Below are 12,469 nucleotides of genomic sequence, written 5' to 3' on the forward strand. Positions count from 1 at the left end.
TCAGAGGCTGGTTGACTGTGTTTTTATTATTTTTATGTAAATATCAGAACAACATCATGAAATATTAGAAGCTCAGTCAAGAACTATAGTAATTATTTAACTGTACAATGCAACACCGTGGTCTCAGTTTACCGAAAGCCCCAAATAAAAGAAGAAAAGCGTTGATCTGCTGGATTCCAGTCACTGAGTGTGGAGGGTTATTTTTGCTCCTGTAATGGACTAATCACTGAGTCCAGCCGAGGGTGGTTGAATGTCTTCAGTTCTGCAGGTATTTGGTCTTAAACCAAAGTATTGGAGACATTACAATGTTGACCGGATGGTGACCTGATCTACAGATATGGATGCACTTAAATCCAACAAAATCATCCATTTTGCTCTGGCAGTCAGTCACAATGTTGCCATGGAAATGGCTCGGTCACGACTATTTGTACTAAAATGGATAAATTGATTTGTGTTTGAGTCGGAGACAGATGTGTGCGTGAGTGATGATGAACGGACTGAACTATGAGGTCTGTCCTCAGGAGAGACTCCCAGACCTAAAGAGGACACAGAGACACCGATCCAGACCAGACTGCAAACCCAGGATAAAGAGGTTCAGTGAATGTGGTGTTGAAGGTGTGGAGGTGGATCAGTGTGTCAGAGGAGACTCTGTAGAAGGACAGAGAGCCAGCAGGACAGTCCACATACACTGCTACTCTACCAGAGGAGGAGGAGGAGGAGGAGAAGAAGGAGGTGGAGGAGTTGGTGGTATGTGTTGCTATGTCAAAGTGCTTCACAAAGTAACCACCACTAGAGCACCTCAGACTCCAGGACTGATCATTCTCTCCAAACCAAAATCCAATACTGCCCCGTCCCCTGATGAGGATTCCTCTGTAACAAACTGCTACACAAACATCTCCTGTCCACTCGACCTCATAGTAACAGCGACCAGTCAGACCAGTTCTACACAGCAGCTGATGATAGAAGTCAAACCTGTCTGGATGATCAGGATATGACTGATCCTCTTCCACATGTGTCACCTTCCTGTTGTTGTCAGACAGTTTGAGGTTTCTGTTCACTGTGTTTGTGTCCACTTCCAGTTCACAGACATCTGATGGAGAGAACGAGACACGGAACATCTACAGGTTATCATCTGCTGATATTTGTATTTTTTACATTGAGTTTAGATGATGAAACCTGTTACATAATCTGTTCCACCTTCCACTCTACTGGTTTCAGTGTTATTGTGTTTCACACAGCAGTGTGTGTGGTTTTAGTGTTTGAAGTGAGGAATACAAATTTTGGAAAAAGTTTTTTATAATTCATCATCGTACTTCAGTCATGACGATGTAAATATCTAGCTGAGTTCTCATGAATCAAACTTAAAACATACTTACACTTCTTGATACCAGGTCTCAGTCTGTGCAGTCCACCATGGTCCACTCTGAAGGAAGACACAAAGTCTGGATCAGTTTCATACTGTCATGGGTTTTTTTTTTTCAGTCTGCTTCCTGTTTTATTTTGAAAGTTACTCTCCCCTTGTGTGATGTTTTGCATTACTTCCTGCTTTTGTCTTTTTCCCGCCCGTTTTCAATCACATCTGAGTTTCATTAGTTAATTAGTTCCTTGTGTATTTAGTCCTTGTGTTTCAGTTTCAGGTTTTATGCTTTTGTGTTGATTCTAGCATTAGAGCCCCAATTCCTAGTGATTTGTTTTCTCAGTGTTTACCTTCATGTTTTTTATGGAGCCAACTATGATCCCAGCGTTGATTATTTGAGGATTAACTACATGATTTCACGCCCTCCCTTATTTGTGTGAATAGGGAACGAGATCCCCTAGTAGGGAGTACAAAGAGGCATGTCTGGAGGTTACTTAAAAGCCATTGCGGAGGAGCTCTTAACCTGAGTTGCCCAGAGAATTTTTTCATTAACCCTGATTCCCAGCCTGCTTCGTCTTCAGCTAGCTTCTGGCCTGCTAGCTAGCTGGCTAGCTATAGGGTCAGCCGTCAGCTACTGTGTCAGGGGCTCCAGCTTACACCAAGTCAGTTCTCTAGTTTTGGGTTCCAAGCCAACAACAAGCCGTTTTCCTGAGTCTTAAGTTCCAGCTGATGCCAAGACAGTTCCTGAGTCTTGAGTCCTGAGTTGGGGGGTTCCTGATGTGCTGCAGCAGTCACTAATTCCTGTTCAGCTCCCAACTGGTCCAACCTACTGATGGCTGGTCTCAAGCCTCCGTGACCATGTTTCAGTGGGGTACTGTACTCTTGGTCCTCCAACATAGATGTTCTGACCATCTGGTTGTCTTCCATACTGTTCTCCATAGGACGCCCTCCAGACCACCCGCCACAACTGAAGGTGGAGTCTGATTTTGTCTCTTCATACCTGAGAGTTTCCAGTCTCCAGTGTGGATCATCCAGACGAGCAGACAGCAGCTTCACTCCTGAGTCTCCTGGATAATTGTAGCTCAGGTCCAGCTCTCTCAGATGGGAGGGGTTGGAGCTCAGAGCTGAAACCAGAGAAGGACAACCTTCCTCTGTGACCAGACAGCCTGACAGACTAAACATATACACACACACACACACACACACACACACACACACACACACACACACACACACACACACACACACACACACACACACACACAATGCATCAATAATTTAACAATCTGAATTCAACCATTAAACATTAAGAGGATCTTTAGTCAGTCAATTCAATGATCAAATATAAAGTAAAAGAAAGCGCCAAAGGATAAACTTCTAAAAGTAGTTTTATCTTGACCTGAGGATTTCCACTTTCCAGTGTGGACTCTCTAGTCCAGCAGACAGTAGTTTCACTCCTGAATCCTGCAGGTCGTTTTCACTCAGGTCCAGCTCTCTCAGACGAGAGGATGGGGAGCTGAGAACTGTGGACAGAGCTTCACAGCTTCTCTCTGAGAGGTTACAGTCACTCAGTCTAAAGAAGAAACAGCCATTCATAAGAAATTAATTACATTATTTGTCACCTTGGAATTACCAGATCAAAATTGAGTTATTCACATAATTCTTATTCTGTGAGAAACTGTTAATATTATAGGAGTTTTCCTTTTAGTTTTTTCACTTTTGGACTGTTTATTTAGAAAAGAAAAGGTTATATCTCCAAAGTCAAAGTCTAACTTGGTTCTATATGGTTCTACCTGTGAGCCAATTAGCACATCAAATTCATCCAAGATGACCAATCAGGTTTTGTTTCATTTTCATGTTGCTGGTCAGCTTGACAGCGTCAAAAATGGAGCAAAGAAAAGGTCTTGCATTGCGATGCTTATAAGAATCTTCAGGATAAAGGATTTTATTCATGGTCTTGTGAATGATTGCAGTAAAAAGGCCTGGTAAGTCTTTCTTAAATTGTTTTATATCTTACTATGGTTTGTTTTTTTCATTGTTTGCAACCATGCCGGGCAGCTAACATTAGCTTCCTAACATTAGCATAGCAACATGGTAGATAACAATAAAAATAAAAATAATTTCTAGCAAAGATGATTTGTCTTAAAACAATAAGAATAAATGTACAATTTGTATTAAAACATGTATTAAAGACACTCTGATACATCACTGACTTTATATTTTAAACCTAATTAAGAGTAAAACTGTCTGTGTTCCTTAAAAATCTAATTATTTGCAAGATAGAACCGTATTGTTCAAAAAAACACATTTTAGTCGTCATGTTCATGTCTGAGCGAAACGTTTTTAGTGGCTACAAACCGACCTACCTTCAGTAGAAAATTGGACTGAAATCATGAATGAAATTCACAATATGGAAAGGCTGACTTTCCTTCTGAGACTAAGAAAAGACACATATATAGCAAGATGGATAAAATGGATCAAATTTGTGTCAGAACAAGGACATTGGCTGGTGACTTGCCCTCCCTAACCTCACACAGGTTTTTTGACTCCGTTTAGTGTTGATGCTCATTATCTCTTAAGAAAACAAATATTATCTTCGAACAGGATGCTACTCCGTGTGTTTAAATCTAGACCCAAGTTTAAATAATGCTGTGTATAGTTTTTGCTAAGAGGAATGCAAATTCTGTAAAGCTCAATATCTCAAGACCGCTCAGAATGCAAATAGAACCTGATGATTCCATGGAAGTCAGTTGTTATTTTTTTCTGAAAGACTATATTTAATCTGATAGTTTTGTGTCCACCTACAGAGCTTTGTTGGAGGCTTTGACCACTGGCAGCAGCCTCAGAAGAGCCTCCTCTGAAGCAGAGTATTTCTTCAGGTCAAACACGTCCAGATCTTTTTCTGATGACAGTAAGATGAAGACCAGAGCTGACCACTGAGCAGGAGACAGTTTATCTGTGGAGAGAAGTCCTGAACTCAGGGACTGTTGGATCTCATTCACTAGAGAACGATCATTCAGTTCATTCAGACAGTGGAACAGATTGATGCTTTTCTCTGGAGACACATTCTCACTGATCTTCTTCTTGATGTACTGGACTGTTTTCTTTTTGGTCTTTGAGCTACTTCCTGTCTGTGTCAGCAGACCTCGTAGGAGAGTCTGATTGGTCTCCAGTGAAAGACCCAGAAGGAAGCGGAGGAGCAAGTCCAGGTGTCCATTTGGACTCTGTAAGGCCTTGTCCACAGCACTCTGGTAGAGATGTGTTAGTTCAAGTTTGCCTCTAGAGACGTTAGACCACCGGGAGGTTGTTTGTTCTTCTGACAGCAGATTGACTCCAGAGTTGATGAAGGTCAGATGGACATGAAGAGCAGCCAGAAACTCCTGAACACTCAGATGGACGAAGCAGAACACCTTGTCCTGGTACAGTCCTCTCTCCTCTCTAAAGATCTGTGTGAACACTCCTGAGTACACCGAGGCTGCTCTGATATCGATGCCACACTCTGTCAGGTCGGATTCATAGAAGATCAGGTTGCCTTTCTGCAGCTGATCAAAAGCCAGTTTTCCCAGAGACTCAGTCATCTTCCTGCTCTCTGGACTCCAGTGAGGATCTGTCTCAGCTCCTCCATCATACTTGACCTTCTTCAGTTTGGACTGAACCACCAGGAAGTGGATGTACATCTCAGTCAGGGTGTTGGGCAGCTCTCCTCCCTTTCTGGTCTTCAACACTTCCTCCAGAACTGTAGCAGTGATCCAGCAGAAGACTGGGATGTGGCACATGATGTGGAGGCTTCGTGAGGTCTTGATGTGCGAGAAGATCCTGCTGGCCTGCTCCTCATCTCTGAATCTCTTCATGAAGTACTCCTCCTTCTGTGGGTCAGTGAACCCTCTGACCTCTGTCACCATGCCGACACACTCAGGAGGGATCTGATTGGCTGCTGCAGGTCGTGTGGTTATCCAGAGGCGAGCAGAGGGAAGCAGTTTCCCCCTGAAGAGGTTTGTCAGCAGCACATCCACTGAGGTGGACTCTGTAACATCAGTCAGGACCTCAGTGTTGTGGAAGTCCAGAGGAAGTCGACACTCATCCAGACCGTCAAAGATGAACAGAACCAGGAACTCTTCAAACCTGCAGATTCCTGCTTCTTTGGTTTCAGTGAAGAAGTGATGAACAAGTTCCACCAAGCTGTACTTCTTCTCTTTCAGCACATTCAGCTCTCTGAAAGTGAATGGAAATGTGAACTGTATGTCCTGGTGGTTTTTGTCTTCAGCCCAGTCCAGAGTGAACTTCTGTGTTAAGACTGTTTTCCCAATGCCAGCCACTCCCTTTGTCATCACTGTTCTGATTGGTTCCTCTCTTCCAGGTGAGGCTTTAAAGAGGTCTTCTTGTCTGATGGTTGTTTCTGGTCTGTGTGGTTTCCTGGATGCTGCTTCAATCTGTCTGACTTCATGTTCATCATTGACCTCTGCAGTCCCTCCCTCTGTGATGTAGAGCTCTGTGTAGATCTGATTCAGAAGGGTTGGGTTTCCTGCTTTAGCGATCCCCTCAAACACACACTGGAACTTCTTCTTCAGGTTAGATTTGAGTTCACGCTGACAAACTGCAGCAAGAAGTCCTGAATGAACACACAACAAAGAAGATCAGTGAGTCAAAGAATAGATTTCAACATGTCATGTCCTCAAAGAATGAGTCTATGAATAAATGTTAGTCCATCTCTTGAGACATTAGTAAACGTCACATTTATCCAGCATGTTACAACTTTAGAGAAATCCTCTTACTGCTCTGCAGACGGTCAGCCAGCTCCTCCTGCTTCATTCTCCTCAGGAAGTTCAGTGTGATCTTCACAAATGCCTCTCTGCTGCTCCTCCTCTGCTCTTCATCCTCACCGTCCAACACCTCCTCATCCTCCTTCTGACTCTCTAAGCATTCTGGGTAATCTAGACTCAGAACTCTCTGGACTTTTTTCAGCTCGTTCTTCACAAAAGTCACGATGTTCTCCTCCAGCAGCTGGAACAGAATGATAAACTGAATATTAAATATTGAGAACACAACATGTGACTCATCCGTCAGTCTGAAGGCCTCCTGGTCTAAACAGAGCAGCATGGAGGCTGCTGGGACCTGAATGGTAGTTTAGCATTCATCTGTAGTTGATGTAGTTAATGTTCAAAGTTGTGTGTGTACATGTACAAACCATAAAAATGGAGTCCGGGTGTGTTTGATGCTGGTGGGTGGACTGAACTTCTGATCTCTGCTGCTGAACTCTGAGGAGAAAACAAAGTTTAAGGACATTTACAGACTCAAATCTTCACACAGCTGACTAAAGAAGTTTTCTAATGATAACTGCTGGGCAACTTAACGTGTTATTATCGCGTTAACGCATTCATTAATTAATGCCGACAATAATTTTAATGCATTAATGCAGTTTTTTTTTAAATACAATCCACACCGTTGATGTCAGTAAATCACCAAACCAGCGGTGGAGGAGTCTTCATCATTACGTTGGTGCAGCGTGTGGAGGAGTCTTCATCACTACGTTGATGCGGCGTGTGGAGGAGTCTTCATCACTATGTTGATGCAGCGTGTGGAGAAGTAGAGATAAACTAAAGACAAGCTAACAGACGCCACAGAGAAGTGGAGAGATACAAACTGCAGGACGACTAGTGTTGAGAAGACGTCGGTCTGAGGAACGTTCTCAGGATCATGAATGACGTCACGTAGGAGCCTCCCTCCAGACGCTCCGTCACCAGAAGAACACACGAGTCGTACGAAGAGGAGAGGACTACAAAAGAGATGGAGTCACAACGCGCACCGGCCGTCTCTCTCACCGGAGACTACCGGACATCGCCGGGTAACCGTCGTCACCTCTGATTTACGGTGCATTATGTTGATGAACAGTGGGAGCTGCGTTCACATGCTCTGACTTGACTGTATGAAGACAGAAGACACACATTTTGATGAAACGTGTGGAACATTGTATTCATGTTGCACAGCAGTGGAACGTTTAAATAAAGTCACACACTGAGCACAGATAGTAGAAATATAACTGATACTGTGTGAAGAATACTGCTGTTAAAAAGAACCTGATCTGTTTAAAGTGATTCAAACCAAATGTTATTGTACTTTAGTTCATATAGCAATACTTTCAAAATAAAACTGCGCAATACACTACTTTTGAATTCATTATTGAATTTTGCGCATAACAATGAGGTTAATCGCGATTAGAAATTGTAATCGTTGCCCAGCACTAATAACAACATGATGAGCAGACAACTGGGGGTACAGTTGGTTGTGTTATGTCTAAGTCAGAGCTTCCAGACCTAACATATCTACTTTGTTAGTCAACCCGTGCTGAGTCTTCATCAATTTAGACTTCGTCTAAACGTCTACCAACAGAAGTGACCTCTGTTACTGCTGTTTATCTTAGCTGTGCAGCAAATTTAGCCTAGTTTAACATCATATATACAATACAACGGTTTGTATTATATCTTACAAAAAAATGTGACTCCCCATTTTTCATGTGTTTTCCTACAAAAGTCGAGCAACACGTGTCAATTTGTGCTTGTTACATGCAAATGGTCTTTTTAAAATAATCTTATGTCTTGACAGGAAACTACTTAGTTAAGTTTAAGCAACAAAACTAAATGGTAAATGGACTGTACTTGTATAGTGCTTTTCTAGCCTTCCCGACCACTCAAAGTGCTTTCACACTACATGTCATCATTCACCCATTCACACACTGAGATCGTGGTTTACATTGATATAACGACGGAAGTGCCGTTACTGAAGTACCAAATAAATCAACGTTGACTTCTAGATTCAGACGGGGAAACAAACAGCGGTCTCGTGGTTAAAAGATTGCCGGTTGTTTGACTCATCCCACTGGTTCATGAATACATGGATTGCATACAAAGACTTCTTTTTATAGGCATTCTTTCTCGAAGGTTTAGCTACAAACTCTGCTCAGGCTTTTTCACTTCACAGCTAACCAATCCCCCTCTAACTTATTACTATGATTCCCCGGTGACTGTCCCGCTGTTGCACATTAGGGTGTCTGTTTCAGAGAGAGATGTGTAAGTGAATTTGAATATTTCACATTCATTTAGATGTCACAGGCACCCCAGACAGCGTCAGCTGCAGACCTGCTAAGAGTTTGTCCCTGATTGGCAGCGTTAGAAGGTTCACAAGAGCATTCAACTGGTGGTGTTGCTACTCTTGCTAGCTCCGTTGGTTTTTCTATCGGGCTGCAGCTGTGCTGTTCTATTTAAAAGTTGTGTCCCAATTGAAACCAATACATTAATTTTGGAACCGTTTCAACTGTTGTGAGACTTTGTGTTGTAAAATAACAAAGTCTAGTTCAGTTTTAAATTCTTACCTTCCATCAGCAGCTGGTCCAACTTTAAAGTTAAAAAAATTATCTAAAGACTGGTCACTCTTTATGGACACACAGCTGGGCCCAGGTCCAGGTCCTGGTCCAGGAGAGTCTGCTCTCTGCTGCTGCTTCCTAAACCAAACAAGTGACTAATGAAAAAAATACTTTTGACCAGATTCTGACTCGTTAAATTCCATTAAACAACTTTCTCTGTTCATCATTTCATCAATAACTAATGATGAGTCTTGTTTTGAGAATTGATGCTAGTATCTGGATCAATACTATGAATAGATCTGGATCACATGAGATCAGGTTTGGACATGAACTCCCTTCTTAGTTTCAGAGTATTTGACTCACGTCACACAACTTTGACTTTGAAAGTTCAGTTCTAAACTTTTACCTTCCTTCAGCACCTGGTCCAACTTTAAAGTTAAAAAAATTATCTAAAGACTGGTCACTCTTTATGGACACACAGATGGGTCCAGGACCAGATCCCAGTCTAGGTCTAGATCCAGGTCCAGGTCCAGGTCCCGGGCTAGATCCAGGTCCAGGTCCAGGTCCAGGTCCCGGTCTAGATCCAGGTCCAGGTCCAGGTCCCGGTCTCTGCTGCTGCATCCTGACACAAACAAAAACAGTGGATGAGTAACGTTCTACTGTTCATCGTGATGTAATCTGATGGAAGACGCTGTCTCTTTGTCTCTTTGATCACTAATAAAGTCAGGAGTTCGTATCATGAACACGTTTATTCAGTAGTTGGGTGAATGATGATGGTGGAGCAATTTGAGTCCTGGACAGTTAGAGATCCTGGTCTCACCTCTGAGCTTTGGTGTGGCTGTCATGTTCCACACACAGAGCGGTTGTAGAGGGAGGGACTCCCTCCTCTCCGTCCTCACACTGGTTCATAGCAGAGTCCACACCTGCTGGAGTGATAGAGAGCTTTCAGTCAAACTAAGTCTGTCTCAGTGTGGAAGACGGATGTGTTTTTGGCTCAAATGCATAGTAGCTGTCAGACCAGTTGTGACACTCCCTGTGTTTTTCACTGATGACGTGAATCCTGATTATAATGTGCTGTAACTTGAGAACTACCAACAGTAACACACGCAGTTCATTCTCCAACCAGGTCTTTAGCTCAAATAGAAACTCTTCAGAATCCAAACCTTCTCTAAGAATCTGAAGAGTGACTGAAACATTAGTACAGTTAAACATTAATACAGCTAAACATTAATACAGTTAAACATTAGTACAGTTAATCATTAGTACAATTAATCATTAGTACAGTTAAACATTAATACAGTTAAACATCAGTACAGTTAAACATTAGTACAGTTAAACGTCAGTACAGTTAAACATTAGTACAGTTAAACATTAATACAGTTAAACATTAGTACAGTTAAACATTGGTACAGTTAAACATTAGTACAGTTAAACATTAGTACATTTAATCATTAGTACAGTTAGTACAGTTAAACATTAGTACAGTTAAACATTAGTACATTTAATCATTAGTACAGTTAGTACAGTTAAACATTAGTACAGTTAGTACAGTTAAACATTAGTACATTTAATCATTAGTACAGTTAGTACAGTTAAACATTGGTACATTTAAGCATTAGCACAGTTAAACATTAGCACAGTTAATCATTAATACAGTTAATCATTAGTACAGTTAGTACAGTTAAACATTAGTACAGTTAGTACAGTTAAACATTAGTACATTTAATCATTAGTACAGTTAGTACAGTTAAACATTGGTACATTTAAGCATTAGCACAGTTAAACATTAGCACAGTTAATCATTAATACAGTTAATCATTAGTACAGTTGAACATTAGTACAGTTAAACATTGGTACATTTAAGCATTAGCACAGTTAAACATCAGCACAGTTAATCATTAATACAGTTAATCATGAGTACAGTTAAACATTAGTACAGTTAAAAATTGGTACATTTAAGCATTAGCACAGTTAAACATCAGCATAGTTAATCATTAATACAGTTAATCATTAGTACAGTTGAACATTGGTACAGTTGAACATTGGTACAGTTAAACATTAGTACAGTTAAAAATTGGTACATTTAAGCATTAGCACAGTTAAACATCAGCATAGTTAATCATTAATACAGTTAATCATTAGTACAGTTGAACATTGGTACAGTTGAACATTAATACAGTTAAACATCAGTACAGTTAAACATCAGTACAGTTAAACATCAATACAGTTAATCATTGGTACAGTTAAACATTGGTACAGTTAAACATCAGTACAGTTAAACATTAGTACAGTTAAACATTACTACAGTTAAACATTGGTACAGTTAAACATCAGTACAGTTAAACATTAGTACAGTTAAACATTACTACAGTTAAACATTGGTACATTTAAACATTGGTACAGTTAAACATCAGCACAGTTAAACATCAGTACAGTTAAACATTAGTACAGTTAAACATTAATACAGTTAAACATTAGTACAGTTGAACATTAGTACAGTTAAACATTGGTACATTTAAGCATTAGCACAGTTAAACATCAGCACAGTTAATCATTAATACAGTTAATCATGAGTACAGTTAAAAATTGGTACATTTAAGCATTAGCACAGTTAAACATCAGCATAGTTAATCATTAATACAGTTAATCATTAGTACAGTTGAACATTGGTACAGTTGAACATTGGTACAGTTAAACATTAATACAGTTAAACATCAGTACAGTTAAACATCAGTACAGTTAAACATCAATACAGTTAAACATCAATACAGTTAATCATTGGTACAGTTAAACATTGGTACAGTTAAACATCAGTACAGTTAAACATTAGTACAGTTAAACATTACTACAGTTAAACATTGGTACAGTTAAACATCAGTACAGTTAAACATTAGTACAGTTAAACATTACTACAGTTAAACATTGGTACATTTAAACATTGGTACAGTTAAACATCAGCACAGTTAAACATCAGTACAGTTAAACATTAGTACAGTTAAACATTAATACAGTTAAACATTAGTACAGTTAATCATCAGTACAGTTAAACAGTACAGTTAATCATTAATACAGTTAATCATTAGTACAGTTAAACATTGGTACAGTTAAACATTGATACAGTTAAACATTAATACAGTTAAACATCAGTACAGTTAAACATTAGTACAGTTAATCATTAGTACAGTTAAACATTGGTACAGTTAAACGTACTAATGTTTAACTGTACTAATGATTAACTGTACTAATGTTTAACTGTATTGACACAACGTGATCTAAGTGATCCTGTTCTACGTTCACAGATTCCTCTGGTGGGTTTCTAACCTGCTGAACTCACCTCAGGTTAAGTTAAGAGACATGTTCCACCTTCATGTGTGGAGGAAACACCGGAGAGAAAAAGAAGCTGCTCGTGTCCTCCTGTCTGTCCTGCTGTCTGTGTGCTTTTGACCCGAGGACGCCGTCACACCCTCAGAGTCAGAGTGGCGTCTAAACCAGTCGAACCAGTGGCAGAAACCCAGCCGGTGTCGGAGGAGTCATGTGTCAGATAACGTGCTTCTGCTTCCTGTGCACTAGATGGTGATACCTGAACGTCTGATGACATCTCTGTGTCTGTTTGTCCCATTTGTGCCGGTTTAGAGGCCGTAAAAAAAAGTGTAATCCTTATGTTTGTTTCTGTTCAGCTTCAAACTTCCCCCAATTAACTCCCAGCTGTTTAATGAATCCTTTGTTTGGACTGTGCAGAAGTGTAAAATGACTGA

The 12,469-nt window shown here is 40.4% G+C and overlaps 1 protein-coding gene across 1 annotated transcript; it reads right to left on the minus strand.

Annotated features, from left to right (window-relative positions):
- Positions 1–6: 6 nt before the first annotated feature.
- LOC137886372 (NLR family CARD domain-containing protein 3-like) lies at positions 7–12,135 on the minus strand. The gene is made up of 11 exons (XM_068728829.1): positions 12,049–12,135; positions 9,535–9,640; positions 9,121–9,336; positions 8,724–8,852; positions 6,543–6,612; positions 6,130–6,358; positions 4,163–5,966; positions 2,757–2,930; positions 2,358–2,531; positions 1,377–1,423; positions 7–1,090 (listed from the first exon to the last, which is right to left on the minus strand). Exons 2-11 carry the CDS (start codon positions 9,621–9,623, stop codon positions 537–539), a joined length of 3,486 nt encoding a protein of 1,161 aa, XP_068584930.1. The 5' UTR covers positions 9,624–9,640; positions 12,049–12,135; the 3' UTR covers positions 7–536.
- Positions 12,136–12,469: the final 334 nt, after the last annotated feature.

This window comes from Cebidichthys violaceus, unplaced genomic scaffold (assembly GCF_023349555.1).
Source record: "Cebidichthys violaceus isolate CVI_PGR_0920_01 unplaced genomic scaffold, fCebVio1.0.p SCAF_43, whole genome shotgun sequence".
Taxonomy (NCBI): domain Eukaryota; kingdom Metazoa; phylum Chordata; class Actinopteri; order Perciformes; family Stichaeidae; genus Cebidichthys; species Cebidichthys violaceus.

Coding starts and splice junctions, on each gene's coding strand:
- LOC137886372 (XM_068728829.1), bottom strand. CDS start 9,623: ATGAACCAGTGTGAGGACGGAGAGGAGGGAGTCCCTCCCTCTACAACC. Junction 6,613..8,723: donor GGACCAGCTGCTGATGGAAG/GTAAGAATTTAA, acceptor TTTTCTCCTCAG/AGTTCAGCAGCAGAGATCAG. Junction 5,967..6,129: donor GGCTGACCGTCTGCAGAGCA/GTAAGAGGATTT, acceptor GTGTTCATTCAG/GACTTCTTGCTGCAGTTTGT.